We start from the raw sequence: 24,781 nt of genomic DNA, 5'->3' as shown, positions 1-24,781 counted from the left end.
TTGATATTAAGTAATCTGTATTTTGATGAAAACACAAAGTTTTCATTTATTTTCATGATAGGTTGTAAATGTAGTTTTACCACCAATTACTCCATTTCAGGTACTCAAGTTTCAACTTTATTCAACATCATTTTTAGCCTTCTGTGGCTTGAACATCTAAAAACCCATCATTATAAGTAAATACCACAAAATTTCCGCTACAACCATTAAATATTCACTTATTTTCTAACTAACTGCACAAAATTTTCATAACACGTAATGGCAAAGAATAAAAATGCTTCGTAACTTAATTGGTAAAGAAGACCTACACGAAGCGCAAGAAGTCAAAACATAGAAATGCAATTTTTACATTCCAGACACTTTGTTCAAGCTCTGCTGTAAAATTTCCATTGCCAACTTTGGGTCCCTGATCACTAGGGCCCGGATTTTTAGGTTCCTAAAAACCACGTTTTAGTTTTTTTAATAGCTCAAAATAGTTTTTTTTAGGTTTTTATCTTCCTGAAATAGTTTTTAATGATCATTTCAATCATTACTAAAGTTATACTATTCATTCAAATTTTTTGTACTTTATTGTAACCTTCACGCCTCTCTAGTACAAAACTATACCACTCATTTCAAAACATGGGACAGAATGGCCTAATGAAAGCATTTCAAACACACCATACCAACTGAGATTAAAAAACAAAATATTTATGCCCAAATACAATAAATGGTTCATGTAGGTTAAATTTTTGTTACGTCCAATGCATCAAGAATCATTTTCAGAAGCACAGAACACAGTTTTCACTTCCTGTTACATTGTATAAATAAATACAATTACAGATTTTTCAGAGTAAAACTTTTTTCTGTTATCTCTCAAAATATTCTCATAGCAGGAAAATGTACGCTCCACACAACAAGAAGTCCTTGGAGCAAGCTTCATTGAAGCAATAGCTCTCGGTCCCCATGGTACCGCGCCAGCAATTTCTTCTCCCTGAAGTATTGCAGACACACTGTTCATTGCTGAAATCCAGGGTTCCACTGTAGAATTTTAGTGAGCTTGAGTGAATAGGCTTCCCCCACTGGTCCTGGTATTTCCTTCTTCGAAATGGAGTCCACAACTTCTATTGAATCTTTTAATGGCAACGATGCCGACTCAACACGCTCAATAGCTGCAGGAAGATCAGCAAAGTGTGCCCTAATGAAGGCAAGTTAAACAGCGTTCTTGTTCGTGAAAGCTGTTTTAGCCTTCAATATGCAGAGTGCATCATCGACATCAAAAGAATTTATAACATTTTTAATGTCTTCAAAGTGATTGGCATAGTATAGGGCTGCATTGAGCCATGTCCCCCAACGAGTGATTATGGGTTTGGGAGGAAGAGAAGTTTGAGGCAACATTTCCTTGAATGTGAGAATGCAGCTAAGAGCTTTAAGAAACACCTTTCTCACAGAAGAAACAATACTGTTTATTCATGGAAAATTATTTCTAACCTCTTCAGCCAACTGTGTAATCCATGGCCTATGCAAGTTACACGCAGCATGTTAGGGCAGAAACTCTTCAATACTTCACCAGCTTTGGTCATATATGCCGCACTATCACGCAAAAGAAGTAAAAACTTGCCACCCTGTTTTTCTCTTGGCTAAAGATTGCGAAGAGCATCTCGGACGGTGCAAGCTATGGTCAGCGTATTCCACGGCACGTTTGCCGAAACCAGCGCTTCACATAAACGGATATTACCGAGCTCGATAGCTGCAGTCACTTAAGTGCGGCCAGTATCCAGTAATCGGGGGATAGTGGGTTCGAATCCCACTGTCGGCAGCTCTGAAGATGGTTTTCCGTGGTTTCCCATTTTCACACCAGGCAAATGCCGGGGCTGTACCTTAATTAAGGCCACGGCCGCTTCCTTACAGTTCCTAGGCCTTTCCTATCCCATCGTCGCAGTAAGACATGTCAGTGCGACGTAAAGCAAATAGAAAAAAACTTACTTTCCATTATAGTAATGGGGATTTTTAATTGAAGTTATGCTAAATAATTTCTTACCTGCTTTTGGCAGACTTGACAAAATATAATTTTGCCATCTGTAGTAAAGTACGGATCGTTACCAATTCACTGGCGAATCAACCAACTTCGAGATGACTTGCTTTTAGGCATCGCTACTACTGAGATGCGTAAGCTTCTTAAACTGCCTTCAATAACAAATTGATTTATAGGGAAAATTAATTTTAGTCTGTCGCATAATAATGTGCATAGAGCTAAACAGTGAACAGCGCCGTAGCTGGCGGTAGTCGACCGTACACACTGAGAGATGGACTGAAGCTGGCAAGTTAGGCGGGCTTGTACCTGCTAGATACAGGTCAGTGAACGCCAGGGGGTTGTCTCTTGATTTGGGCTGTACCCTAGTGGAATAGTATCGTATCACGTTGTTTCGCTCGCACTAGTTATACTTACAAACCACTTCCAGTTCCAAACGATGAAGTCATTTCAAAAAGTCTTGAATAATGTTTATTTAATAAAAAAATCATTCAATTTCATTAATATTTGGTACTTCTATTTCAAAATAACGTAATACTGTCTTGAATAGCCCATTTAGTTTTTTTTAGGTTTTAACGTCTTATTTAGTTATTTTTAGGTTTTATAAGATTCAAGTAATTTACTCCATTGGTAATGAAATGGATAAGTAAGTTAAAATACTGCAGTTAACTAGCAAGGAATAAAATAGTTTAAAACCTAAAAATCCGGGCCCTACTGATCACTAATGAAGATTCCAATAATGGAATAAGAAACAAAACTACAAACATTTCCATTTAGACATATTCCTAAGATAATTTTGAAGGACAGGAGTACACACCGAAGAGAACTATAGTGAAGTACTGGTACATTACAAAACTTTTTTTTTTAGATGTAACAAAACACGCTTAACTAGAAACTGTAACTAAGTAAACTTCACTGTACACGGAGACAGTGATGTATCTTCATAATAACTGTAATTAATTATATTAGTGAATAATCATAGTAGTAAAAACAGGGCCTTGACTCCCACATGCAAGAATTTTGATTTTAAATCATTTAAGCTGCATGCGAGTCAATTTTGATGTTCCATTTTACTCTACCAGATGACTGAGAAACCAGAAACCAGAACTGTACAGGGTGACCCACTGCTGAGTTTTTAATTAATTTTTATGCAATAATCATCAGAGATCTACACATTGATTCGCAGTCCTTTTTTTTTCATCCCTCATTTTGTAAAACATTCTTGATCACTAAGAACAGTTTTGATTATGTTCACAAAAATTGTATACAGAATGAGTTGAAACAGTGCTAAAAAACCTAAACTTATTTGAAAAAATGTCAAATTATATTAAAAAATCTGCATAATAAGCGTAATTGGAATTATTGATTACTCCTATGGTATAGTCAATTTTATTTTCATTTCAAAGAACTTGTGGTATTTGTGACAAATTTATGAAGAAACACAAGCAAATGACATGAGAAGACATGGAAAACTTCTGTGTAGCAGGCGCGAGGAAATAATTTTGCCGCACAACTCTGCCTGTCTCGAATTTCCTAACAATTCTTTTAACTAGGCAACAAAAACACACACACATCAATAGCATAAAAGAAAACAGGCCAGAATACATACCTGTGGAAACCCACACCAGAGTTCTGGTACGTTAATTTACACACAGGAAATATATCCCTTATCTATACTAGGGCACGCATCAGCATTTCAGATGGACCCAGTCAAAGTTGGGCATGGGCTTCAATATGTTAACATCTCAATATTGGACAGCAACTACTTCTTCCAGCTTTGAATCCATGATCTTGGGATCCAGAAGCCTGATACTCTACTAATAATTTAATGATGGGCAGGAATAACAGTACAAGTCAGTTTTTGGCAAAATCAGGATAAGTACATATTTGACATCTGTGAGTGGACAGATGGGTGCAAGTCAAAGCCTGCCGTAATACACTGCATTCCATACTGCACACAACAGTACAATATGAAACTTTCAAATTGCAAGAGCGATCCTGATTTTTCCCAAAACTGACTTGTACTATTATTCCTGCCCATCATAGAATTCACTGAGAAAGCAAGGAATGTATTATACGTCTTGTTCAAGGTTTTGTTTGAACATACTGGGTACTGATCTGATATTGTAAGGGAGCTAACTTCTTGGTTTATTAAGGTCTAAAAATCTTAGATCATGAAGTTCCTACCCTATTACAGACACACTGTCATTATCTCACTACTCAGGAATTAGATCTTTGATAAATATGCTTATTTTTCATAGACATAATCTTCAAAACAATGTCAAAAAAAATGAAATGAACAAATAAACATGTTTTAATGGAAACTAACTTGTGTATACATAAACTCATAGAAATTCTGATGTTTACACACCTATGCTACGTCGGCGCCGCTGCTTGAATAGAGGAGAAATACCGTTAGCACGTTTAGAACGACCTTGCTCTGGAATGTCATGTACATTCTTGTATATATGGATACTTTTAAGATCATGACTACAGCTCACTCGAAGCCTAGAAAATATGATAAATACACATTTTTTAGTATATACTCACTACAAAACAAATATAGATAAATATTATGAAGTAAATTATGAATGAAACTCATACACTGTTGTTTTTAATTAATTTAACAAGTTAATAAACAATTTCAGTAAGATGTAAGAGAATGTCTCATATTGAGTGCCACAAAGCAAATATTTCATAGATATACACTTTTAGATACAAAAGTTGATCAACTATTATATCATTAAAGGGTGATCATTTCTTATGAATTCATGCAGAAGAGTCAGACGAGATAAAACTACAACAACACAAAGAAAGTTATCTCCGAGCTATTTGGCCATGGTTGTACACTGATGAGCCATTGGGATGCTTTTCTTGCTGGAGGTCATATACAATGGAACATGAAAAGGAACACACAATATGATTATCACAAAACAGATCAGTGCGAGGAGAGGCAGTGACAGGAAGAAGTGACAAGGACAAAAACAAAAACCTAAAAGGACGAAAATAATTTCTACATCTTCATGGACTGCCATCTACAATTAAATGGGCTTCCTCCTCATCAATTCCAGTTCTTTTACATCCATTTCTTCTCAAACCCCAAAGAGTTTGTTTCTGCTTTTCAGCTTCTTCAGAAGAGCAGGCATCAACACTCAATGAAAGGACCATCTTGACAGATCTTCAGTCTTGATGCAGGAAGTACAAGATAAGAAGAACAGATAAATAAAGGAGAGAGAAGAGGCATAAGATAAAGATGACTTCAGGGGGTAAAAGGACAGGAACACATGACAAACACAAAATGAGAAAAGGATCCCAATGGGATAATATAAGTATTGGAAAAGAACAAACAAGTGATCAAATCAAGTCAAATATAGGAGCACATAACAGGACTATGATAGGTCAATGCAGAAAGAGGAAGCAATAGAAAGAAGTCACAAGGATAAAGATGAAAACACAACAGGAGGAGGACAATCCCCCCATCTTCGTACACTGTGGTCTGCAAATAGATGGTGTGTCTCCTCATCAATCCCAGTTCTTCTGCATCCATTTCTTCTCAGCTGCCAACAGGTTAGCTTCTCCTTCACAGCTTAATCAGGAGGTTGGACATTAACACTCACCGAGGGGTCATCTTGACAGATCTTCGGTCTTGTCATTGCGATCATCCTATTATGTGTTACTTTTCGTTTTCCATATCTCTCTATGTAAGGCTTGATTTGGTGCTTGTTTGTTCCTTTCCAATACCAGAATAAAGGGACATGGATAACTACTGTCTGAATAAACCTGAGAAATTTACAATGGAAGGGAATAAACCTAACAACCTGAATAATGAAATCAAATTTGAGATAATAGCTGTTGTAGTCACCATTTGAATTTGCATGTGTGTTTTCATCAAAAAGGTATTGTAATAGAAGTTAATTTCCAGAAATTAAATTGCAAGGAAGAACGCCTGCACTAACAGCGTCTGGTTCCAAGTACTCAGAATGCAGTTTTAATTAATTATGTTGTGTTAACATCAAATGAGTCACCAGAGATCTTTTACATGCCAACACCGTACAACATGGAGTGCTGAATGGATTTCTTTCTTCTGACCTTTAAACACCCAATTATCTCTGCCAGTTTTGAGACCATGATCATGGGATCTGGAGGCTGATACTCTACCGCTATTCCACAGAGGGAGATAATCAACCATTTATTTAGCAGAAGAAATCAAAATGAAACAAGTGCTTAAAATGAGAATGAAGTAGACATATAACTGAACCATATACAATGAGAGCCAAATATAGGCAGCACAAATGGAATTTTTTAGAAGTCTGGTACACAAAACAAAAGGAGACAACATGAGGAATGAGGAAATGCAGGAAGAAATTAACATTGAAAAGCTAAGTGATAAAACAGAGAAAAGCAGGCTTAGTTGGTTTGTACATGCTAAAAGGATGAGTGATGAAAGAATGCCAATCAGACAATGGAAAGGCAAATGAAAGGAAAGATGGACAGACTATGTCTGTTGAATGGGGAATGGTGGAACGACAAGAGAAAATGGAGGGGAGAAAACATTTCTCCCTACCAGGCCATAGCTGGAAAATGGGAACTGATGACAATGACACAAAATATAACTAAACACACTGGCGAGGGGCCCTGAGAATTCTGGTACTTTCTCAGCCAACACTAGTTGACACATTATAAGAAGTATAATTTTTATGCACCTCTTAACTCTTTGATCTCTGTTGTAATATGTTAGCTAGGTTATACATTTCTAGCAAACGAGTCGTACAAGATAAGGTAGAAAGTTACTAGAAGAAAACATTTTTCTTTGTCACTATGCATCTAGTAGAAGTAATAACACAGAAATGTAGAGTTAATCCGATCATCAATGCTGTTCTCAAGATTCAAGCAGTTGCTAAAAGATACCAATTCTTTTTTAACCGCTCAACGTGGAGTGCCATACACTGCTGCTATCTAGCGAACAGTTCTTGAACTATTACAAATTATGTTCCTCACAAAAGCAAATTTTAGTAAGCAATCAATAAGGAAACACAACAAACCTTCTTTTAAAAGTAAATTGTAATACATAATAAAACTAGTTCCCTGATACAAGTATCACATCTAGCAACAGAATATAGACAGCAGTCAACAGTTGCCATAAATTGAGAATTGGTACACCGCGAGATAATAAGTACGAAGATAACCCAAAATCAAAAAGAAACAAAAAGGAACATGAAGTTAATTGTCCTTTAAATAGGTTGATGAGAGAAGGGTGAATGAAAACTAATTCTCTGAAAATATAGTAGATGAAACAAACAAAGTTTATAATGTTAATATGAAGTTATTCAGGGTCTGGAAGTGCACTATAAAAATTGAAAGTTTGGGCCAATAATGAACAGCAACAGGTAGGTAGGAATGTACATAATCTTGAAAAAGAAAAGATTTTAAAAAGAAATGACAATGTCCCATTCCAAAAATGTCTCTTATTGGTAAAAAACAGTCCACTTTCTCTGGCTAAGAAATGTAGGCAACAAAAAAGAATGCAGTTCCCATATTTCTTACGTCTTGTTCTGTAGATCCATAGCGAAGTATGCAACAGCACCACTCTGTTCTTGGCCAGGTAACTGTTCCAGAAGACATCGATCTTGATGACTATCAAGGTATGGATTCATAGCATCACTCAGAGTACGGTCAAGAGTGAAGCCAAACTAAAAAGAGAGAATCATTCTAAGGTAGAGTATAAGCTATGTTAAGTTTCTTATACCTACTTTTGTGAGCACATTCTGCCTAGATCTGGATCAGCTAACGTTGGTGTTAGCTTATCCTATGGAAAGGTAGGTCTATATTTTGCTAGGTAGTGAGTAACTAGTTAAGTTCTTAGTTCTTGTAAACCAACAACAGTTTGCAGTTTACTAAAGAGTACAGTACAATCTCCATAATCCAACTGTTCGTCACTCTGGCAAGTCCAGTAATCCAGTCTTTCCTTTTTTCCTGTCTGGCATACTATTTTGGAACATCTGGATTTGAATTTTCTTTTGTTTTAGAAGAGATCACAAGAAAATGTCTTCACAATATCTCTTCACGTAAAGAAACAAAATACTATCGACGGTTTTGTTACTGAAAATAACAATGGGTACGCTACTTTACTTTTGACTTTTACTCCGCATGCGGTTGTAAAATAAAAAATCATACGGTGGTCACTGGAACACTGAATATTAGAATGCTGCTTAATCCAAAGGATGGTAGTAACAAGCCCAAGAGAACAGCCCTATTACCCATTAGTTTACTAGGCTGAATACTCTTAAATTTTCCTGTCATCTGTTAATCGCTCTGAATAAGTTTCAAAGGACTCTCATACTTGGACAGGAGAAGGAAAGGAGTCCTAAGACTGGGAAAAAGCAACTATCCCCATAGCTACAAAAATAACCAGAAATTGTGATTGTACAGATTATACAGATTATTCTTTTAAGGGAAAATACAACTAGATAACCATCCCCTCTTAACTCTAATCAGGAGAGAGGAAGAGTTCCAGAAATTTGAAGAGTAAAGAATCAGAAAGGGAAGGGGCATGAAAGGTGGGAAAATGAAAGACACCATAAGCCTCAGAAATCTTGGTAATACCTAGGCCTACTGTACAGAGCAGCAGTTCTCAAAGGGTGTGCTGCGACACACTAGTGTGCCCCGAAACTGCCTGGCTGAGCTGCCAATAATATAATACACTGAAAAGGTATAAATAGTCTAGATAAAAACAGGCATGCATATTAAATATCTTACTAATGTTAACGTTAGAGTACTGCAAAGATGTAGAGCTAATAGAAACTGAAAAATTAAGAATGACCTGTCAGTAATTACATTATTGTTGGAACCCAACCACAAATATGTAGTGGTTTACTTTTGCACTTGTTCAACATCAGGAAAAAGTCACAAACATACCCATAATTCTTAATCTACAGAAATAAACTTCTTCAGTTTCTTATAATTTTGGTCAGTGCCCAAAATCTCTGTTCACACAGGAACATGGAAAACTGAAGGAGTATAGATAGGGTGTGAGTGATCGATCATGTTTCTCACGAGTATTAGTGGTTCATGTACCTTCCGCTCGGATTTATAATCTATCACTAGTGTGCTGCGAACTAAAAAAGTTTGAGAACCCTTGGTATAGAAAGATAGGAACTTCAAAAGAAACACCAAATAGGATAAACACAATGGCAGGTCAGTGTGGAAAAGGGTAGCAATGGAAAAAAGAAGACAAGAAGGACAAACATCAAAACACAAATGCATAAGGACAATCTCCACATCTTTATATACTTCTGTCTTCAAACAGATATGCTCTCCCCTCATCAATCCTAGTTCTTCTACATCCATTTCTTCTGAGCCCTTGATGAGCTTGTTTCTGCTTCCCAACTTCATCTTCACGAGAGCAAGCATCAATACTCAGTGCAGGGCCATCTCGACAGGTCTTGATGTAGGAAGTGTGAGATAAGAAGAAAGCCAAATAAACAGAGGAAAATGGAAGAGACAAAAGATAAATACAGGTGATAAAAGATGTTAATGATCATACCTTTCAAAATATGACTTGATTTGACACTTGTTTGTTCCTTTCTGTTACTTAAAATACCCCATTGGGTTCCTTTCCTATATCTGTGTTTGTTCTCTGTTCTTAGTCCTTCAACACCTGTATTCATCTAGATCTTGAAAAGGCATTTGATAATGTTGATTGGACCAAGCTACTTCAGAGTCTAAAGGTGATCGGGATCAGATACCGAGAATGAAGAATTCTCTACAATCTGTATAAAAATCAGTCTAGTGGTGCGGGCTTTGAAAAAGCAGCAGCAATCCAGAAAGGAGTGAGGCAAGGTTGCAGTTTTGTCACCCCTTCTTTTCAATGTTTTTATAGAACATGCAGTAAAGGATATCAAAGAGGAATCTAGGAAGGGAATAATAATTCAAGGAGATGAAATCAAAACCCTGAGATATGATATTGTTATTTTATCTGAGAATGCAGAAGATCTGGAGAAACTGCTAAATGGTATAGATGGAGTCTTGGGTAACGAGAACAAAATGAAAATAAACAAGTCCAAAACAAAAGTAATGGAGTGCAGTCGAATGAAGCCAGGTAATGCAGGAAATATTAGATTAGGAAATGAAGTCTTAAAGGAAGTAGATGGATAATGTTACTTGGGTAGTAAAATAACTAGCGATGGCAGAAGTAAGGAGGACATAAAATGCAGACTAGTACAAGCAAGGAAGGTCTTTCTTAAGAAAAGAAATTTGCTCACTTCGAACATTGATATAGGAATTAGAAAGATGTTTTCGAAGACTTTCGTGTGGAGCGCGGCATTGTATGAAAGTGAAACATGGACGATAACTAGCTCAGAAGGAAAGAGAATAGAAGCTTTTGAAATGTGGTGTTACAGAAGAATGCTGAAGGTGAGATGGACAGATCGAATCACAAATGAAGAGATACTGAATCAAATTGGTGAGAGGAGATCGATTTGGCCAAATTTGACCAGAAGAAGAAATAGAATGATAGGACACATCTTAAGACACCCAGTACTTGTGCGGTTAGTTTTTGCGGGAAGTGTAGGTGGTAAGAACGGTAGGGTATGAACCAAGGTACGAATATGACAAGCAGATTAGAGCAGATGTAGGATGCAGCAGTTACGAAAAAATGAAAGGGTTAGCACAGGATAGGCTGGCATGGAAAGCTGCATCAAACCAGTCTATGGACTGATGACTCAAACAACAACATTCATCTTTATGTTTTGTCTCCCTTTACAACAACACCAACAACAACATTGTCCAACAAGTATCTTCTATCAAATACCTTGGAACTCTAGTGAACTAGCATTGTGATTCAAAATGTGAAATCTTATCCAGGATTGGACAAGCAAAAAATATGTTCAATACCAGAGGACCTTATTCACCAGCCAAGAACTCAACCTCCAGCTCAGAGTTCGAATGCTACGTTGTTATGTCTTTCCTGTCCTTCTGTATGGTTTCGAAGGGTGGACGCTTAGCCCTTTATTGGAGAAGCGTATCGAATCTTTTGAAATGTACTTATACAGAAGAATACTCCGAATATCTTGGGTAGAAAAGAAGACAAATGAAGAAGTTCTCAACATCTTGAACAAGAAGAAAGAGCTTCTCATAACCATCAAGGAGCGTAAGCTGAGCTACCTCGGGCACATCATGAGAGGTGAACGATACGAACTTCTCCGACTGATCATTCAAGGGAAGATTGATGGGAAAAGATCTGTGGGAAGACGGAGAAATTCCTGGCTGAAAGACCTGCGGCGGTGGTATGGACATACGTCGATAGAAATCTTCCGTGCTGCCGTTTCGCGTGTAATCATAATCAATTGGATCGCCAACCTTCGGAGGGAGACTGCGTCATAAGAAGAAGATTATCCTTTGCTTATCCATCTTTTTATCTACACTTTCCTGCATCAGGGACTGAGAAGAATATATATATATATATATGTAGAAGAACTAGGACTGATGAGGAGAGAGAGCCCATCTATTTGAAGGCAGCAGTGTATGAAGATTGGGAGACTGTCCTTGTCCTTTTGTGTTTTCATAATTATCCTCGTCTCCTCTTGCTATTGTACACTAACCTGTCACTGTGTTTATCCTATTATGAGTTTCTTTTCAAGTTCATATCTTTCAATACATGACTTGATTTGAATCATGCTTGGTCCCTTCCCTTACTTAAATCGAATATCTTCGGTGGCAGAAGAAAAAAAGATAAAAGGAAAGATAAAAGTGAGGAGTCTAGCAACAAGTAAGTGGAAGCAATACCAGTCTCAAACAGAGGCCCCCCATAGCTACCAACCCACATTCCCACATTGAAAGTCCCTTGGAAGTTATCTTTCAAAATATCATCTCCTTCAAAAGGCATAAGACACCATGGATATATTCTATGCCTCCCATCCATTCTGCGAAAGTCAGCACAAAAGCCTGGAGAAAGACCAGGCATTGTAGTTTAGAGTAACCACGATACAATCTCAACCATTCAACTTTGGGTTGACATCTTCTCATAGTACAGCAAAGATTATCATACACACATTCCGAATATTGCTGTGGGTGTGGGATTGCAAGTCATCCTTTCCCTTATTTACCTTCAGCTTTTATCAGGTGAATGTACAGTCGCTCAAAGAAAAAAAGGAATGAGCACATGGTATAGTATAAGTTCCTCACCACAGATCTACATGGGAGGTGAATCATATTTTGATAATTAAAATTAAGTCTGATGAAATATTAAAAGCATGGAACATACAACACTACGCATTCATTCTTCTTTTTTGAGCGGCTATACAATAAAATATAGTACAAATTCACAAAATACCCAGGCAACAACAAAGCAAGCTATCACCAATTTTTTCCAACAAGAATGAAAATTATTTTTTAAAATCATGAACTATCATAATAGAAATTCAATTTAGTCGGTAATCACATAAAATCCACACTAATATACAAAATGTTTCATCACAGAATAGTTTTCGTGAAAACATTATGCTCATGCATTGAATGTTCGCTTTCTAAAAAAAAAAAAAAAAAAAAAAAAATAAATAAATAAATAAAGTTAAATAAATAAATACTGTATATATATTAATATCTGACTTGACTCGCTTCATTTTAGAGAAACTTGCACTTATTCCAAGCATCAACTACCATGTGATTAAGCTTGGATGTTACTTATTTTATTAATATTATTTCGAAACAATTTACAATGTATTTCTAATTACTGCTGCTATTACTATTTTATTCTAATATACAACTATTATTTGCCCTAACAATGTTTGAAATGCACAAATAGATAAACAAAACATGTAATATAACTTACAGGCTGGTTGTAAACAATGTGAAATGGGTATATGCGTGTTAGAGGGTTGGTCATACTGATAACTAATTTGAAAAAAAACAATTTGGTATTTTGCGCCATTGTCATTTTATCAGCTGCTCAAGTTAGTGAATCAGATTGCTTCGCAGGTGAATTCAAATGGGTTTTAAGAGGTGGTGTTGCTAAATTTACAAGTACCTTAGACCGACTTGAGAGCCATACCAAGAAATCAACATCAAACACCGTGGATTTCAGACAGTGTCACCGTTGTGTATTTGCTATAGCGCAATCCTGTCAACTCCTGCTGAGGTCCGTGTTCTAATCACTCCCCTGGCGAGGTTCTTTTTTCTTTTTCTACAATGGGTGCTCTAAAGCCAATCTTAAGCCACGTGCAGATTTAGCAACACAGCCTCGCAAAGCCCATTTGAATTTACCTGCGGAGCAATCTGATTGGCTAACTTGGGCAGATGATAAAATGACAATGGCGTGAGATATCGAATTATGTTTCTCAAATTATTTATCAAAATGACCAACTCTTTTCGCACGCACACCCAGTTTGCACCAAGCTTGATAGCTGCAGTCGCTTAAGTGGGGCCAGTATACAGAAATCAGAAGATAGTGGGTTTGAAACCCACTGTTGGCAGCCCTGAACATGGTTTTCCGTGGTTTCCCATTTTCACACAAGGCAAATGCTGGGGGCTGTACCTTAAGGTCATGGCCGCTTCCTTCCCACTGCTAGCCCTTTCCTGTCCCACCGTCGCCATAAGACCTATCTGTCGGTGCGACATAAACTTGTAAAAAACAAAACAAAAAAAAACACACTAATACATGTTGTTTCCAACCACCCTGTGTCTACAGGCTTATTTTTCACATTCTAAAGATATTTAACAATGATTTTTGGTAATAACGACCATAGCAGAGGACAAACATGCACTATACGGTTGTTTGTATGAAGCTTTTGACAAAATAGAGCCTCCGAGAAAATGCACTGTATGTAATAAAAAGAGAATATATTTATGAACTCACTACATCCATCTCTCCAAGGGGATCAGCATGGAAGTTAATAAGCTTCACATCCAGGATGCCATCCCGATAAAATCCAAAGGTACTTAGTGCAATGTACCTCCGGGAGTCATGCTGAAAATAAAATACAGGTGTAATACAGGTATAACAAAATCAGCAAAACTAATGAAGTAGTTGGAGTTCCAAAAATTTAACAGCCTCCAAAGCTTTCAGAATAAAAAGAGAACATAGTTCATGAAACATAAACTGAAAGCATACATTAATAGCAGGTATAGCCAGGACTTTTCATTCGTGTGTGCTCAAGCTCAATCAACCAGGATTAGAATCCTAATCTTGTTGCTACAGTTACAAGGTGAGGCACCACTCAAAATCAAACATACCCTTGAATTCGCATCACATCATTGAAATGAACTGATCTTGTAATGTCTCTCTCTCTCTCTACTCAATAAAATGAATAATTGCAACCTCTCTTGTGTTTGGGTAAACCCCAGTTTGCTTTTCACAATATTCAGTTTCAAGACAACTCTTTAGCATGAATAACGGGTGACTGGGATTGTCAGAAATGTTACTACAGCTTTATAAAAGACACTGTAAATTTTGTGTTGTTTTTCACCAGCCAGTGATACAATTCCTTTAAGTGTTATCTGAATTATCCTTCACCACAGTGACAGATGAGACTTTTTTTTTCCTGTTGATAGATCATCCAGTTCCTCTTCCAAAACTTTAGACAAAACAGAAAAATCTTCTCTTGATGTACTTAACCCCAAAAGATGGTTTATCGAGGTCACTACTGTCAAGTCCAACTCGTTGGCTGAATGGTCAGCGCACTGGCCTTCGGTTCAGAGGGTCCCGGGTTCGATTCCCGGTCAGGTTGAGAATTTTAACCTTAACTGGTTAATTCCAATGGCTTGGGGGCTGGGTGTGTGTGGCGTATTCAACATTAGAAATCATCCTAGGTAGGGCCCTCATCTTCACAGACATGCAGGTCGCCTAATAGGCCGTCTACTAGAAAAAGACCTGCACCAGGCCTCTCCGGAGGGCATATGCCATTATTATTACTACTGTGAAGTCTTGGATATCTCCCTTCTCCTTGTGTATGGGCACTAAGACACTCTTCTTCCAAGCTTCAGACATGCATTCTTCATCGTGGTTCTTGTTCAATAGATCATGCAGCAGGTCTATCCCACTTCCCTAAGAGCCTTCCATGCATCTACTGATATACCATCTGGCCCAACAGTCTTGCCAGTTTTCATCCTGTTCAATACCCCTAGTACCACCTCATGTTTTATTTCAGTTGTTACTTTCTCATTCAATGTTTCAATTCCTTGATTTCTCCTAGGGCACTCTTCATTTAACAGCATGCTGAAACAGTTATTCCACCTTTATTTGACATTTCCTTTTGTCCTAAGCACTGCCCCATCCTCATCTTACCCTCTGTGGGTGGGAGACGCAGACGAAGAGTACACCGTGGTATCCCCTGCCTGTCGTAAGAGGCGACTAAAAGGGGCAACCAAGGGATGATGGACATTAGAACCATGAGATTACTTGTGATTAATACATTATGTGCAGAACACCATGGGTCAACTTTACTTGCGACTTTATTATAAGCTATAAATGTCATTTTTGTTCCGTGTTGAAATACAATATATTGTATTGAAAAAGTGGACCCTCTTGTCAATTTACTTCTTATAGTACCACCTTGCGAGGAAAGTATGGGTCTATGTTACATAGGAACAGTATCATTACATGCAGAACACAATGGGTCTGTGATAAATATCGTGTACATTCCACTGTGTTCAGAATGGGTCTGTGTTATCTATGAATAGTACCACTTTATGAGAAACACCATGGGTCTACGTTGCCTGTGATTGGCACCACTATGTAAGAAAAACCACGGGTTTGGCTGGCGCCCGTGATAAGTACCTCTATGTGATGAAAACCATGGGTATGCGTTGCCTGAGAGTAATGTCATTATGTCAGGATCACCATGGGTTTGTGTTGCCTATGGGCGTTACCATGATGTGTAATACGCTGTGGGTCTTCATTGCCTATGATTAGTACCACTATGTGAGCAACACCATGAGTATACGTGGCCTGTGATTAGATCCACTAAGTGAGGAACACCATGGGAATATGGTGCCGATGATAAGTCGCACTATGTGAGGAACACCACGGGTTTGCGTTGCTTGTGAGTAGAACCCTTATGTGCGAAACACCATAGGTTTGTGTTACCTGTGAGTGGCGGCATTGTGTGTGACATACCATGGGTCTACATCACCTGTGCTTAGTACCACCATGCGGGAAACACCATGAGTCTATGTTACCTGTGATTAGTACCACCACAGTTCTGCTTTACCAGTGATTAGTACCATTATGAGGGGCCGGTGACCCGGATTTTGGACCCCCTTATGTAAGTATAATCCAAGTACTTAAGGCATTGTGAACTGGATCCACTGATTGTTTTTGTTTCATGATCATTTTTTCATCATTAGTTTTAGATTCTAGTCAGTGGATACATTTTGAAGTTTTAATTTTCATTTCGTTCACTTCTTTCCATTAGGGGCCAATTATCTAGCTGTTAGGCCCCTTTAAAAAACAACTATCATCAACATCATCCTTCACTTATTTCACTTGTGCTAGATCTCGGTTGGCTTTATCCCTTGCTCTGGCTATAGCATACAGCCTTTTTACCCCTTCTGATTTTTCCAGTTCTCTGTACAGCTCACCTAGTACACAGGCTTTAGCTCTTGCCACTGCATGCTTTGCCTCTTCCATACATTGTTTGTACTCTTCCCTATTCTAGTCACTATGTAACCGTCCCATTTCCTTTTAGATTCTTTGCCTTTATTTTCTCCTGCACCTCATCATTCCACCACCATACTTCCCTGTTCCCAGGAGGATCTTTCTCTGGTGTTTTCTCAAGAATTCTCTCCAACTGTTAGTTTCCCACCAGTCATTTATTATTTTGGTGTTATTTCTTTCTGGATCTCTGTTTTGAAGGACTGTGCTAATTTGACTTCTCTTATCTTCCAACATTTCATATTAGGATCTATCAAACTGTTTACCCTTTCTTTTCATCTTCATCTCACATTCTAATATCACACGCCAGTACTGGGAAACCACACTTTCACCTTTTATAACTTTACATTTCTTTATCTCTACCAATGATTATTTCTGCATAACATGCAATCTATCTTTTTGTTGAGAGACAGCCTTTGTGTCTCTATGTAAATTTATTTCTGTTTTGTTCCATAATTGCTCCAAGTACTTATAAATTTGCATCAGTAACCTTTTATCAGTACCTAAAAGCTGTCTTGTTTTTTATTGTGTCCATAGATGCCGCTGATTTTTCCATCTCGTCTCGTAGATCCTTTTCTTTGCCCTTTTGTTCCTTGATTTTTCAGGAACTCTTATGATGACTAAAACGGAAGCCAGGCGCGATATAATTGCGTTTATATGTCACCGTCGTATTTTCTCTAAATTTAAAGATGATTTGTTAAACGGATCACACTGTTAAACGGACTTTCAATTATGTATGTCCCTCCGAGGTACTGCATTTTTCTGTATCCTACTTCTTTGGTTTGGTTGTCCCTTGGTTGGTTGCTTTCACCTTTAGGAGCCTATATGTAATTCATTTTTGTCCATTTTTTACTACCCTACTTTTATACTGATGCTACATCGCTTAAGATAACATATTTTACTCCTGTGATTTACATTCTCTTATGCCACTTCATTTAGTAATAGGTTTTCGGCCTATTCTTGTGTGAATTGTTTAGTTGTTGTACTCTGATATCTGCCATGTGATGGTGATTCTTTGGGTAACCATTGTCAGGGATTTATTGGAGCAAGGTTCTTGGCCCAGTAAAATATATGTCTCATAACCCGCTTTTTAAATGCCTATCTGTGGTATTTATCGTCAAAGCCTGATGCTGTGAGACTGGAGTCTGAATGAGTAAGTTATGATATTACGTGATCTTGATTATGACATGCTGTTTTGGACAGTAGGATGGGCTAAACCGATGGCTGTATCCCTGGTATACTAGTGGTATACCCTGATTTTGTGCGAAGTTGGATTGTGGCACATGTGGTTTGAGATCGGGATTGTGCGTTGTGATGATAGCGTGGTTATAATAGACCGAAACGTTTGCTAAGTGAAGGAGGAGAGTCTAATTAAATTTCTTCCCTGGAGTTTCTTTTCTTTTCTCCCTGTGCGATTGCTTTCTCCATTACAGTTCTCTTCATTGTATTCCCGTTATGTTAATATTTTGTGTATCTCCATAGCAACCAGTTGCTTATTTTTTTCCTTGTGGCTCATGGGGGCTGCCACATTGGTCCAGTTACGAGCGCGAATCACTTCCTTTTTTTCCTTCGAGGTCATGCCTTTTGGTGACATCCTCTTATCCTTAATTTTACTTTAACTTTTATTCTGGGCAGGGGATTTTTGGAAGACTATTTGTTTTTTCTTTGAGGGTGTGGGTGTGTTTTCTAGTCTGACAGGTGCCAATACTTTTATTCTTATCAATGAGATGAAATATCAGTTACTGTAGATATGATGAGAGTATATGCTATAATATAACGATATGAAGATAAGTGAGCAAACAACATGTTGAAAAGAGTTATTTAAACAAATCTGTAAATACGTTCTTTGGTACTAAGTGTCTTGGTTGGATGGCACAACCATGCCCTTATTTTGTCAATTTCCTCTTAAATTTTTCAATTTCAATTTTGCTCTGGTGGAAGAGAAACGGATCTAACTTCGAACTGTTTTACGTCCGCCTTAGTCGGAGTTTACACGGGCCTATGGGTGGGTCATCCAGCACTACTGCATTAGTGACACTACAAAGTTTATTATCGTGCTACCCATGCGTTTTATCTCTGTTTTCTGTTGGTGTCGACTTACGCCAAGGGTCAAGGTATGTTTCAAATGTACCACTTTTATAGGTAATAAATTGATCTGGTTTTTTCTAGATGCTTGTGTTTATCATTACCAAGTCACTTGCAACTGCAACATCAATGATAATACCCCCCCCACCCAATATTCTTCTGTCCTATGCCCCAGCCTCCGTTCATTCTATCTATTCCCTACCTGCTAATGCTATCATGATCATTCAAGTCACCTCACAAGAAACATCTCGTTTCCATTGATATTTCTCAATCCAAAGCACTCCAGAACTCTTCCTTCTCTTGATCATCACATCCTACCTCTGGAATGATGTTAATGGGGGATCCTCTATTCAGAACCACCCTCAAAATCCACTCCTTTCTCTTGCTTACCCATACCAGATGTTCTGTCCATTCCTTATCGAGAACAAATCTTACACTATTTCTTCTTTTACTATTGGCTCCACTATAGCAAAGTTTGCAACCATCATCTAGCTCTCTGGCCTTGTCCCCTTCCCATCTGGTTTCTTGCGTGTGGCGCGCGAGCGCGTATGCACGCGCGCGCGCGCGCACACACACACAATGTTTATCATCCTTCGCTTCAAGATGTCTGCTAGTTCTCTACCAGTAAGTAACTGTCAAGCTTCCAATATTTAGAGTCCCATTCTTTAGAACTATCTTCTTTAGCCCCATTCATCCATTATGGAATGGCCCTCGCTTAGTGTACTTGTCACAGGGGACGGGTGAAGCCCCATCTGCACGTCGCTTATGGGGGACGCCCTAGCATTTAGTCCAGTCTCCGATGTATTACCTTCCATTAGGTCCTGGAAAAAAAAACCCTCATCAAACGCCCTTCCAGCCACAAACCCCCAACCTGGAGGATCAAGCATTTTTCATCAAGGTCACCTCCTTCTAGGAAGGCTGCTATCACCACAGCTGATGGAGTCTCTCCTACCCATTGCCTCAGTTGATCTGCAGGTACTTACTTCATCAAACATTATTCGCCCCTGTCCGGCATATCTAAAGAAGCATTCCCTACCAGTTAGATGGGACAAGCCGTGTCGGGCTTGAGGCCCCCTGCTCCATACTGTTCCTTGCTGGGTTAAGACTGACCCCTACTTGGCTCAGGATCAATCCCCAACATAGACTAGAATTAGCATAAACATAACTGGTTATCATTAAAGCAATCAATTTATCCCATGCTAAAATATCAGCCATACTGTTGGACGTAAAATAAGGCCCATCATACAAATTTTGTGTGCATTTCTCAAACAGTTTATCTCTCTTCTAAATAAACAACCATGCTGTTGGACAAACAGCATTATTTAAATCTAGTTTTTTATTAACATAGCAATTTTCTATCTCTTTGATAATTCAGTGGCCATGTTGCTGGATATAATTATTTAAAGTTTGTAGTGAAGTCTTATTTGATAAGAATTAGGTACACTCCATATCTTCCCACTTACTGAATAGCAATTTATTTACATACGCACACCCCTCAATCACACAAGAGGAGAGGAAAACTTAAGACTATAGCAAGGCAGCTGTATACACGTCTATGCTTTACAAAATGAGATCTACAGTACAGAGAAACTGAAGTGATAGATGGTATTACGGATTATGAAGCTGAATTTGTCATACTTGAAAATAAATGCGACAGAAAGAAATGTTCTAGGCCTGAAAGTAGGACTATTAGGCAATATCATAATGGTTGATAACAGAGGCATGGGATAATTAAAAAAAAAAAAAAAATCAATGGAAAATGGTAAATAACAATGTAAACAGCCTATGGGAAGATTTAAAGCAATTGCTGAGGAGTGTGAAAACAGGTATATATCTTTAAAAGTGGTTACAAATGGCAAGAAATGGTAAGGACCCATTACATTATAAGAGGGAAATAAAGAGATTAAAGAAGAGGTGTAGATTTGAAAGAAATAGAGTTAGAAGTGGTTGCGGGAATAACAAGATATTGAAGTAACTTGCTAGGAAATTGAACTACGCAAAAAAATCCATTTCTCGGAAGGACATTCGAGGAATCATAATGAACAACCAGAAAAGCAGCTGGGATGGATAAGATTTCTGGGAATAGGCTATATTAAAAGCAATGGGTTGGGATAGAGTGCCATATCTGAAATACTTATTTGATTACTGCTTGCAAGACAGACCAATACCAAATGAATCGAGAGTTGCTACAGTAACCCTAGAGTACAAGGGAAAGAGTGATAAATATAAAGCGGATAATTACAGGTCAGTCAGCTTGATGGGTTGTTTACAAGCTCTGGGAAAGCATCCTTTGTGATTTTATTAGAGATGTTTGCGAAATTAATAACTGGTTTGACAGAAGGCAGTTCAGGTTTCGGAGAGGTTATTCCAGTGTGGCTCAACTTGTAGGATTCCAGCACGATATAGGTATTTTTGATTTAGCATATCAAATGGATTATATCGCTATTGATCTATCCAAGGCTTTTGATAGGGTAGATCATGGGAAATTACTGATGAAAATGAGGGCTACTGGATTACACAAAAGAAAAGTTGAATGGGTGTCTGAATTTCTAGAAAATAGAACTCAAAGAATTAGAATAGGTCCTGATCCTGTATTAAGAGGGAGTTCCACAGTGCAGTATTATTGGATCTTGATGTTTTTTAAATATATAAATGAGACTTGGTGTATTAATCGATGAGCAAAACCGAAGGCAACAGGAACACCAAGCTAGAATTAAGAATGCAAATAAGGCATTTTACTCTATGAGCCCTATATTAGACTCCAAGTTTTTAACAAAGAATGCACAAATGATTATCTACAATACAATCATTTGACCAGTACTTCTGTATGGTACCAAGACATGGAGTATAACCAAGAAAGAGCAGCAGTAGTTGCAAGTCTTTGAGAATAAAGTTTATAGAAAAATATTTGGCCCATGGTTCGATCCTATCTCTCAAAGCTGGAAGAAAAGATCTAATTATGAAATTTACACCCTCTCTCAACAACACACTATAATGGGTTTGAAAGAATGCAACAGACTGTGCTAGGCTGGACATGTACTGAGGTGCAGGATAATAGAGCACCAGTAGATTTATACAAGGGATCTCTTAATGGGAAAAGACCTCCAGGAAGACCCTGAAGCACCTGGAAGAAGGACCCTTCAAATTGATAACTGGGAAGAGCAGGCTCAAGATCGAAAAGATGGAAGAGGATTGTGAGATCGGCACGGGAACTTCACGTCCCTCAGAAGCCTATGGGGCGAGTACATAAATGAGACGAGAAAAGAACTGGAATCACATATAAGGCTATTAATGTGCAGATGATATTATACTGTAGGTGTACAGAATAGTAAATAAGTTACAGGATTGTGAGTGACTACAAGAAGACCTAGACCAATGTGGTGACCGAGCGAGTTGGCCGTATGATTAGGAGCGCGCAACTACAAGCTTGCATTTGAGAAATAGTGGGTTTAAACCCCCCTGTCTGCAGTCCTGAAGTTGGTTTTCTGTTGTTTCCCATTTTCATACCAGGCAAATGCTGGGGCAGTACCTTAATCAAGGCCATGGCCGCTTCCTTCCCACTCCTAGCCCTTTCCTATTCAAACGTCGCCACAAGACCCATATGTGTCAGTAATGATGTAAAACCTATTGTAAAAAAAAAAAAAAAAAAAAAACAAAAACATGTGAGATGGACAGAAGACAATGGCATGATTATAAAAAGGATGAAAAGTCAAGCTATATATTTCACCAAGAGGAAAAGTCCTCTCAATTGTAATTAATGTGTTGATGGGGTGATAGTATCCCATTGGGGATCATTGTAAGTACGTATAAGAATATAAGGATTATCTTTATTCGTAGTGCCTCAGTGACTCAGGCGGCAGTACGCTGGCCTCTCACCGCTGGGTTCCGTGGTTCAAATCCTGGTCACTCCACGTAAGATTAGTGCTGGACAAAGTGGAGGCTGTCATTCATTAATCATTGCCCCAGAGGAGTGTAACAGGCTTCAGCAGCCGGCACAATTCCTATCCTCGCCGCTAGATGGGGGCTTCATTCATTCCATTCCTGACCCGGTCAAATGACTGGAAACAGGCTGTGGATCTTCATTTCATTTTCATCTTTACTGGTGTACTGTAATCGAGTTAATGAGGTTGTAAAAAAAGTTTACAGATTTCTTCATATGGTTATAAGGGTTTTTAGGGGTTGTAGTAAGGATAAAAAGGAGAGGGCATGTAAATCTCTAGTAAGACCCTAATTAGAGTATGATTCCAATGGATGGGATCCACACCAGGACTACTTGATAGAACTGGAAAAGTTCCAAATGAAAGCCGTAAGATTTGTTCTGGGCGATTTCTGATAAAGGAGTATTGTTGTGAAAATGATTGGCTGGGAAGACTTGAGAGTAAGGAGACTAGATGCACGACTAAGTGTCACTGAACAGGTGGCATGGAATGACATTAGTAGATGAATAAACTTGAATGGAGATTTTAAAGATAGGAATAATCATAATATGAAATTAAATGTGGAATTCAAGAGGACAAATTGGGGCAAATATTCATTTATAAGATTAGGAAGGATTGGAATAATTTACCAAGAGAAACATGCGATAAATTTTGAAGTTCTTTGAAAACATTTGTGAAAAAGCTAGATAAACAACTGTTAGGGAATCTGCCACCTAGGCGACAGTGCTAAATACAGATCATTGATGATTGATTTGTGGTTGATTAGCTTTTAAAGGTAGGAATCTGCCACCTGGGCAACAGCCCTAAATGCAGATCAATGACGACTGATTGACTGAACTCGGGTTTTTCTTCAGTCTGTGTTGGAACACTACTACAGCAGAGAGGGATGGGAAATAACATTACCTGCTATCAAGAAATGAAAAAGAAATGTTTTTAATACGGTTAGAAAGCAGAAAGTCGAACATTTTTCTAGGGAATATTTAAAACCGTCTACAATTGTTGAGAACGTACGGCTATCATTGTCAGTATTCTACGTAAAATCTCTGTATGCAGTGAGGAGTGTAGAGTTCAATTATGTGAAAAAGGAATGACAGATGTGTAACAGAGTATCTGAAGCACACAAGCCACGCATTTAGTATGCAGGCCTACCAGATAACATCAGATGTGTGTCTGGATGAATTTTAGAATCAAGTAAAGTTAAAGGCCATTCAAGTTACCATAAGCAATTACAATATGAAAGGCATATATGCGTAATGTTGAAAATAGGGTTGCAAGTGAGAGGTAGAGGCAGAATGAGTTCTTAGTTCAGGCACACAAAATGTCAACAAAGCAGCTCTACTACTGACAAGAGGACATTTTCATCACTGATACTATTGGAAGATACTCTTTTTGATCCCGTAATCATGTATATTACATACAATATGTTTTGGAATTCTATTATTCGAAACATGGGGCAGGGGAAAAGTAATGTTCGAGAGAAGATGGTAAAACAACGTATTTCCTAGGATATCAAAGTTATCGAATAAAACCAGCAGTTTTTGAAGGCGTCCAAATACAAAACTTTACCGGTCTTAAGCATAATATATCTAAAATAGTAGATCTTTCTAATGAGTAGAACTGTAAGAAGAGAAATTACTCGTCTGCCAGAATGTCCTAACCTCACTCTAACAATATTTGTCATACTTCAGGGAACGTAATGAAAAGAGATGTAGTAGTCAAAATTAACATACTTACTTTTATTTCTAGCTTATGAATTCTTCCAGACACGAACTGTTCGATTATGAAAATTACAAAAAATATTGATTGCAATCGGAAGGCCATTGTGCTGACCTGAATCATAGAGATACTGTTTGTGGATTTCTCTGCTGTCAAATTTGCTATACTCTATGAAATAGAATCGAACATCTGGGATCGATTATCTCGGTATGACGTTGACCGGGCTTGCGTTGACGTTTTCGTCGGCTGCAGCAAAGACAATGGCGCTCTACTTGAAAAACGCCCAAACCCCCTTGCCCTTTTATATTCTCTTTGCGCTGATTTGTATACATGTATTTGGCGCGGATTTTAAATTGAAATTATGTGCATTTTCTTAACCACTCT

General features: G+C 38.0%; 1 protein-coding gene across 1 annotated transcript in view; it reads right to left on the bottom strand.

Moving 5' to 3' along the window:
* LOC136857246 (protein GPR107) overlaps window positions 1-24,567 on the bottom strand; it is a 109,124-nt gene extending 84,557 nt beyond the window's left edge. The window contains exons 1-4 of the mRNA XM_067135739.2: window positions 24,416-24,567; window positions 13,863-13,973; window positions 7,556-7,701; window positions 4,383-4,519 (exon numbers count right to left, since the gene is read on the bottom strand). Coding sequence (XP_066991840.1) covers window positions 4,383-4,519; window positions 7,556-7,701; window positions 13,863-13,973; window positions 24,416-24,520 — 499 coding nt within the window. The 5' untranslated portion in view covers window positions 24,521-24,567. The remainder of the gene's footprint in view (window positions 1-4,382; window positions 4,520-7,555; window positions 7,702-13,862; window positions 13,974-24,415) is intronic.
* Between the last annotated feature and the right edge of the window lie 214 nt (window positions 24,568-24,781).

This window comes from Anabrus simplex, chromosome 1 (genome assembly GCF_040414725.1).
Source record: "Anabrus simplex isolate iqAnaSimp1 chromosome 1, ASM4041472v1, whole genome shotgun sequence".
Lineage (NCBI taxonomy): Eukaryota > Metazoa > Arthropoda > Insecta > Orthoptera > Tettigoniidae > Anabrus > Anabrus simplex.
This window is presented reverse-complemented; position numbering and strand designations above follow the sequence as displayed.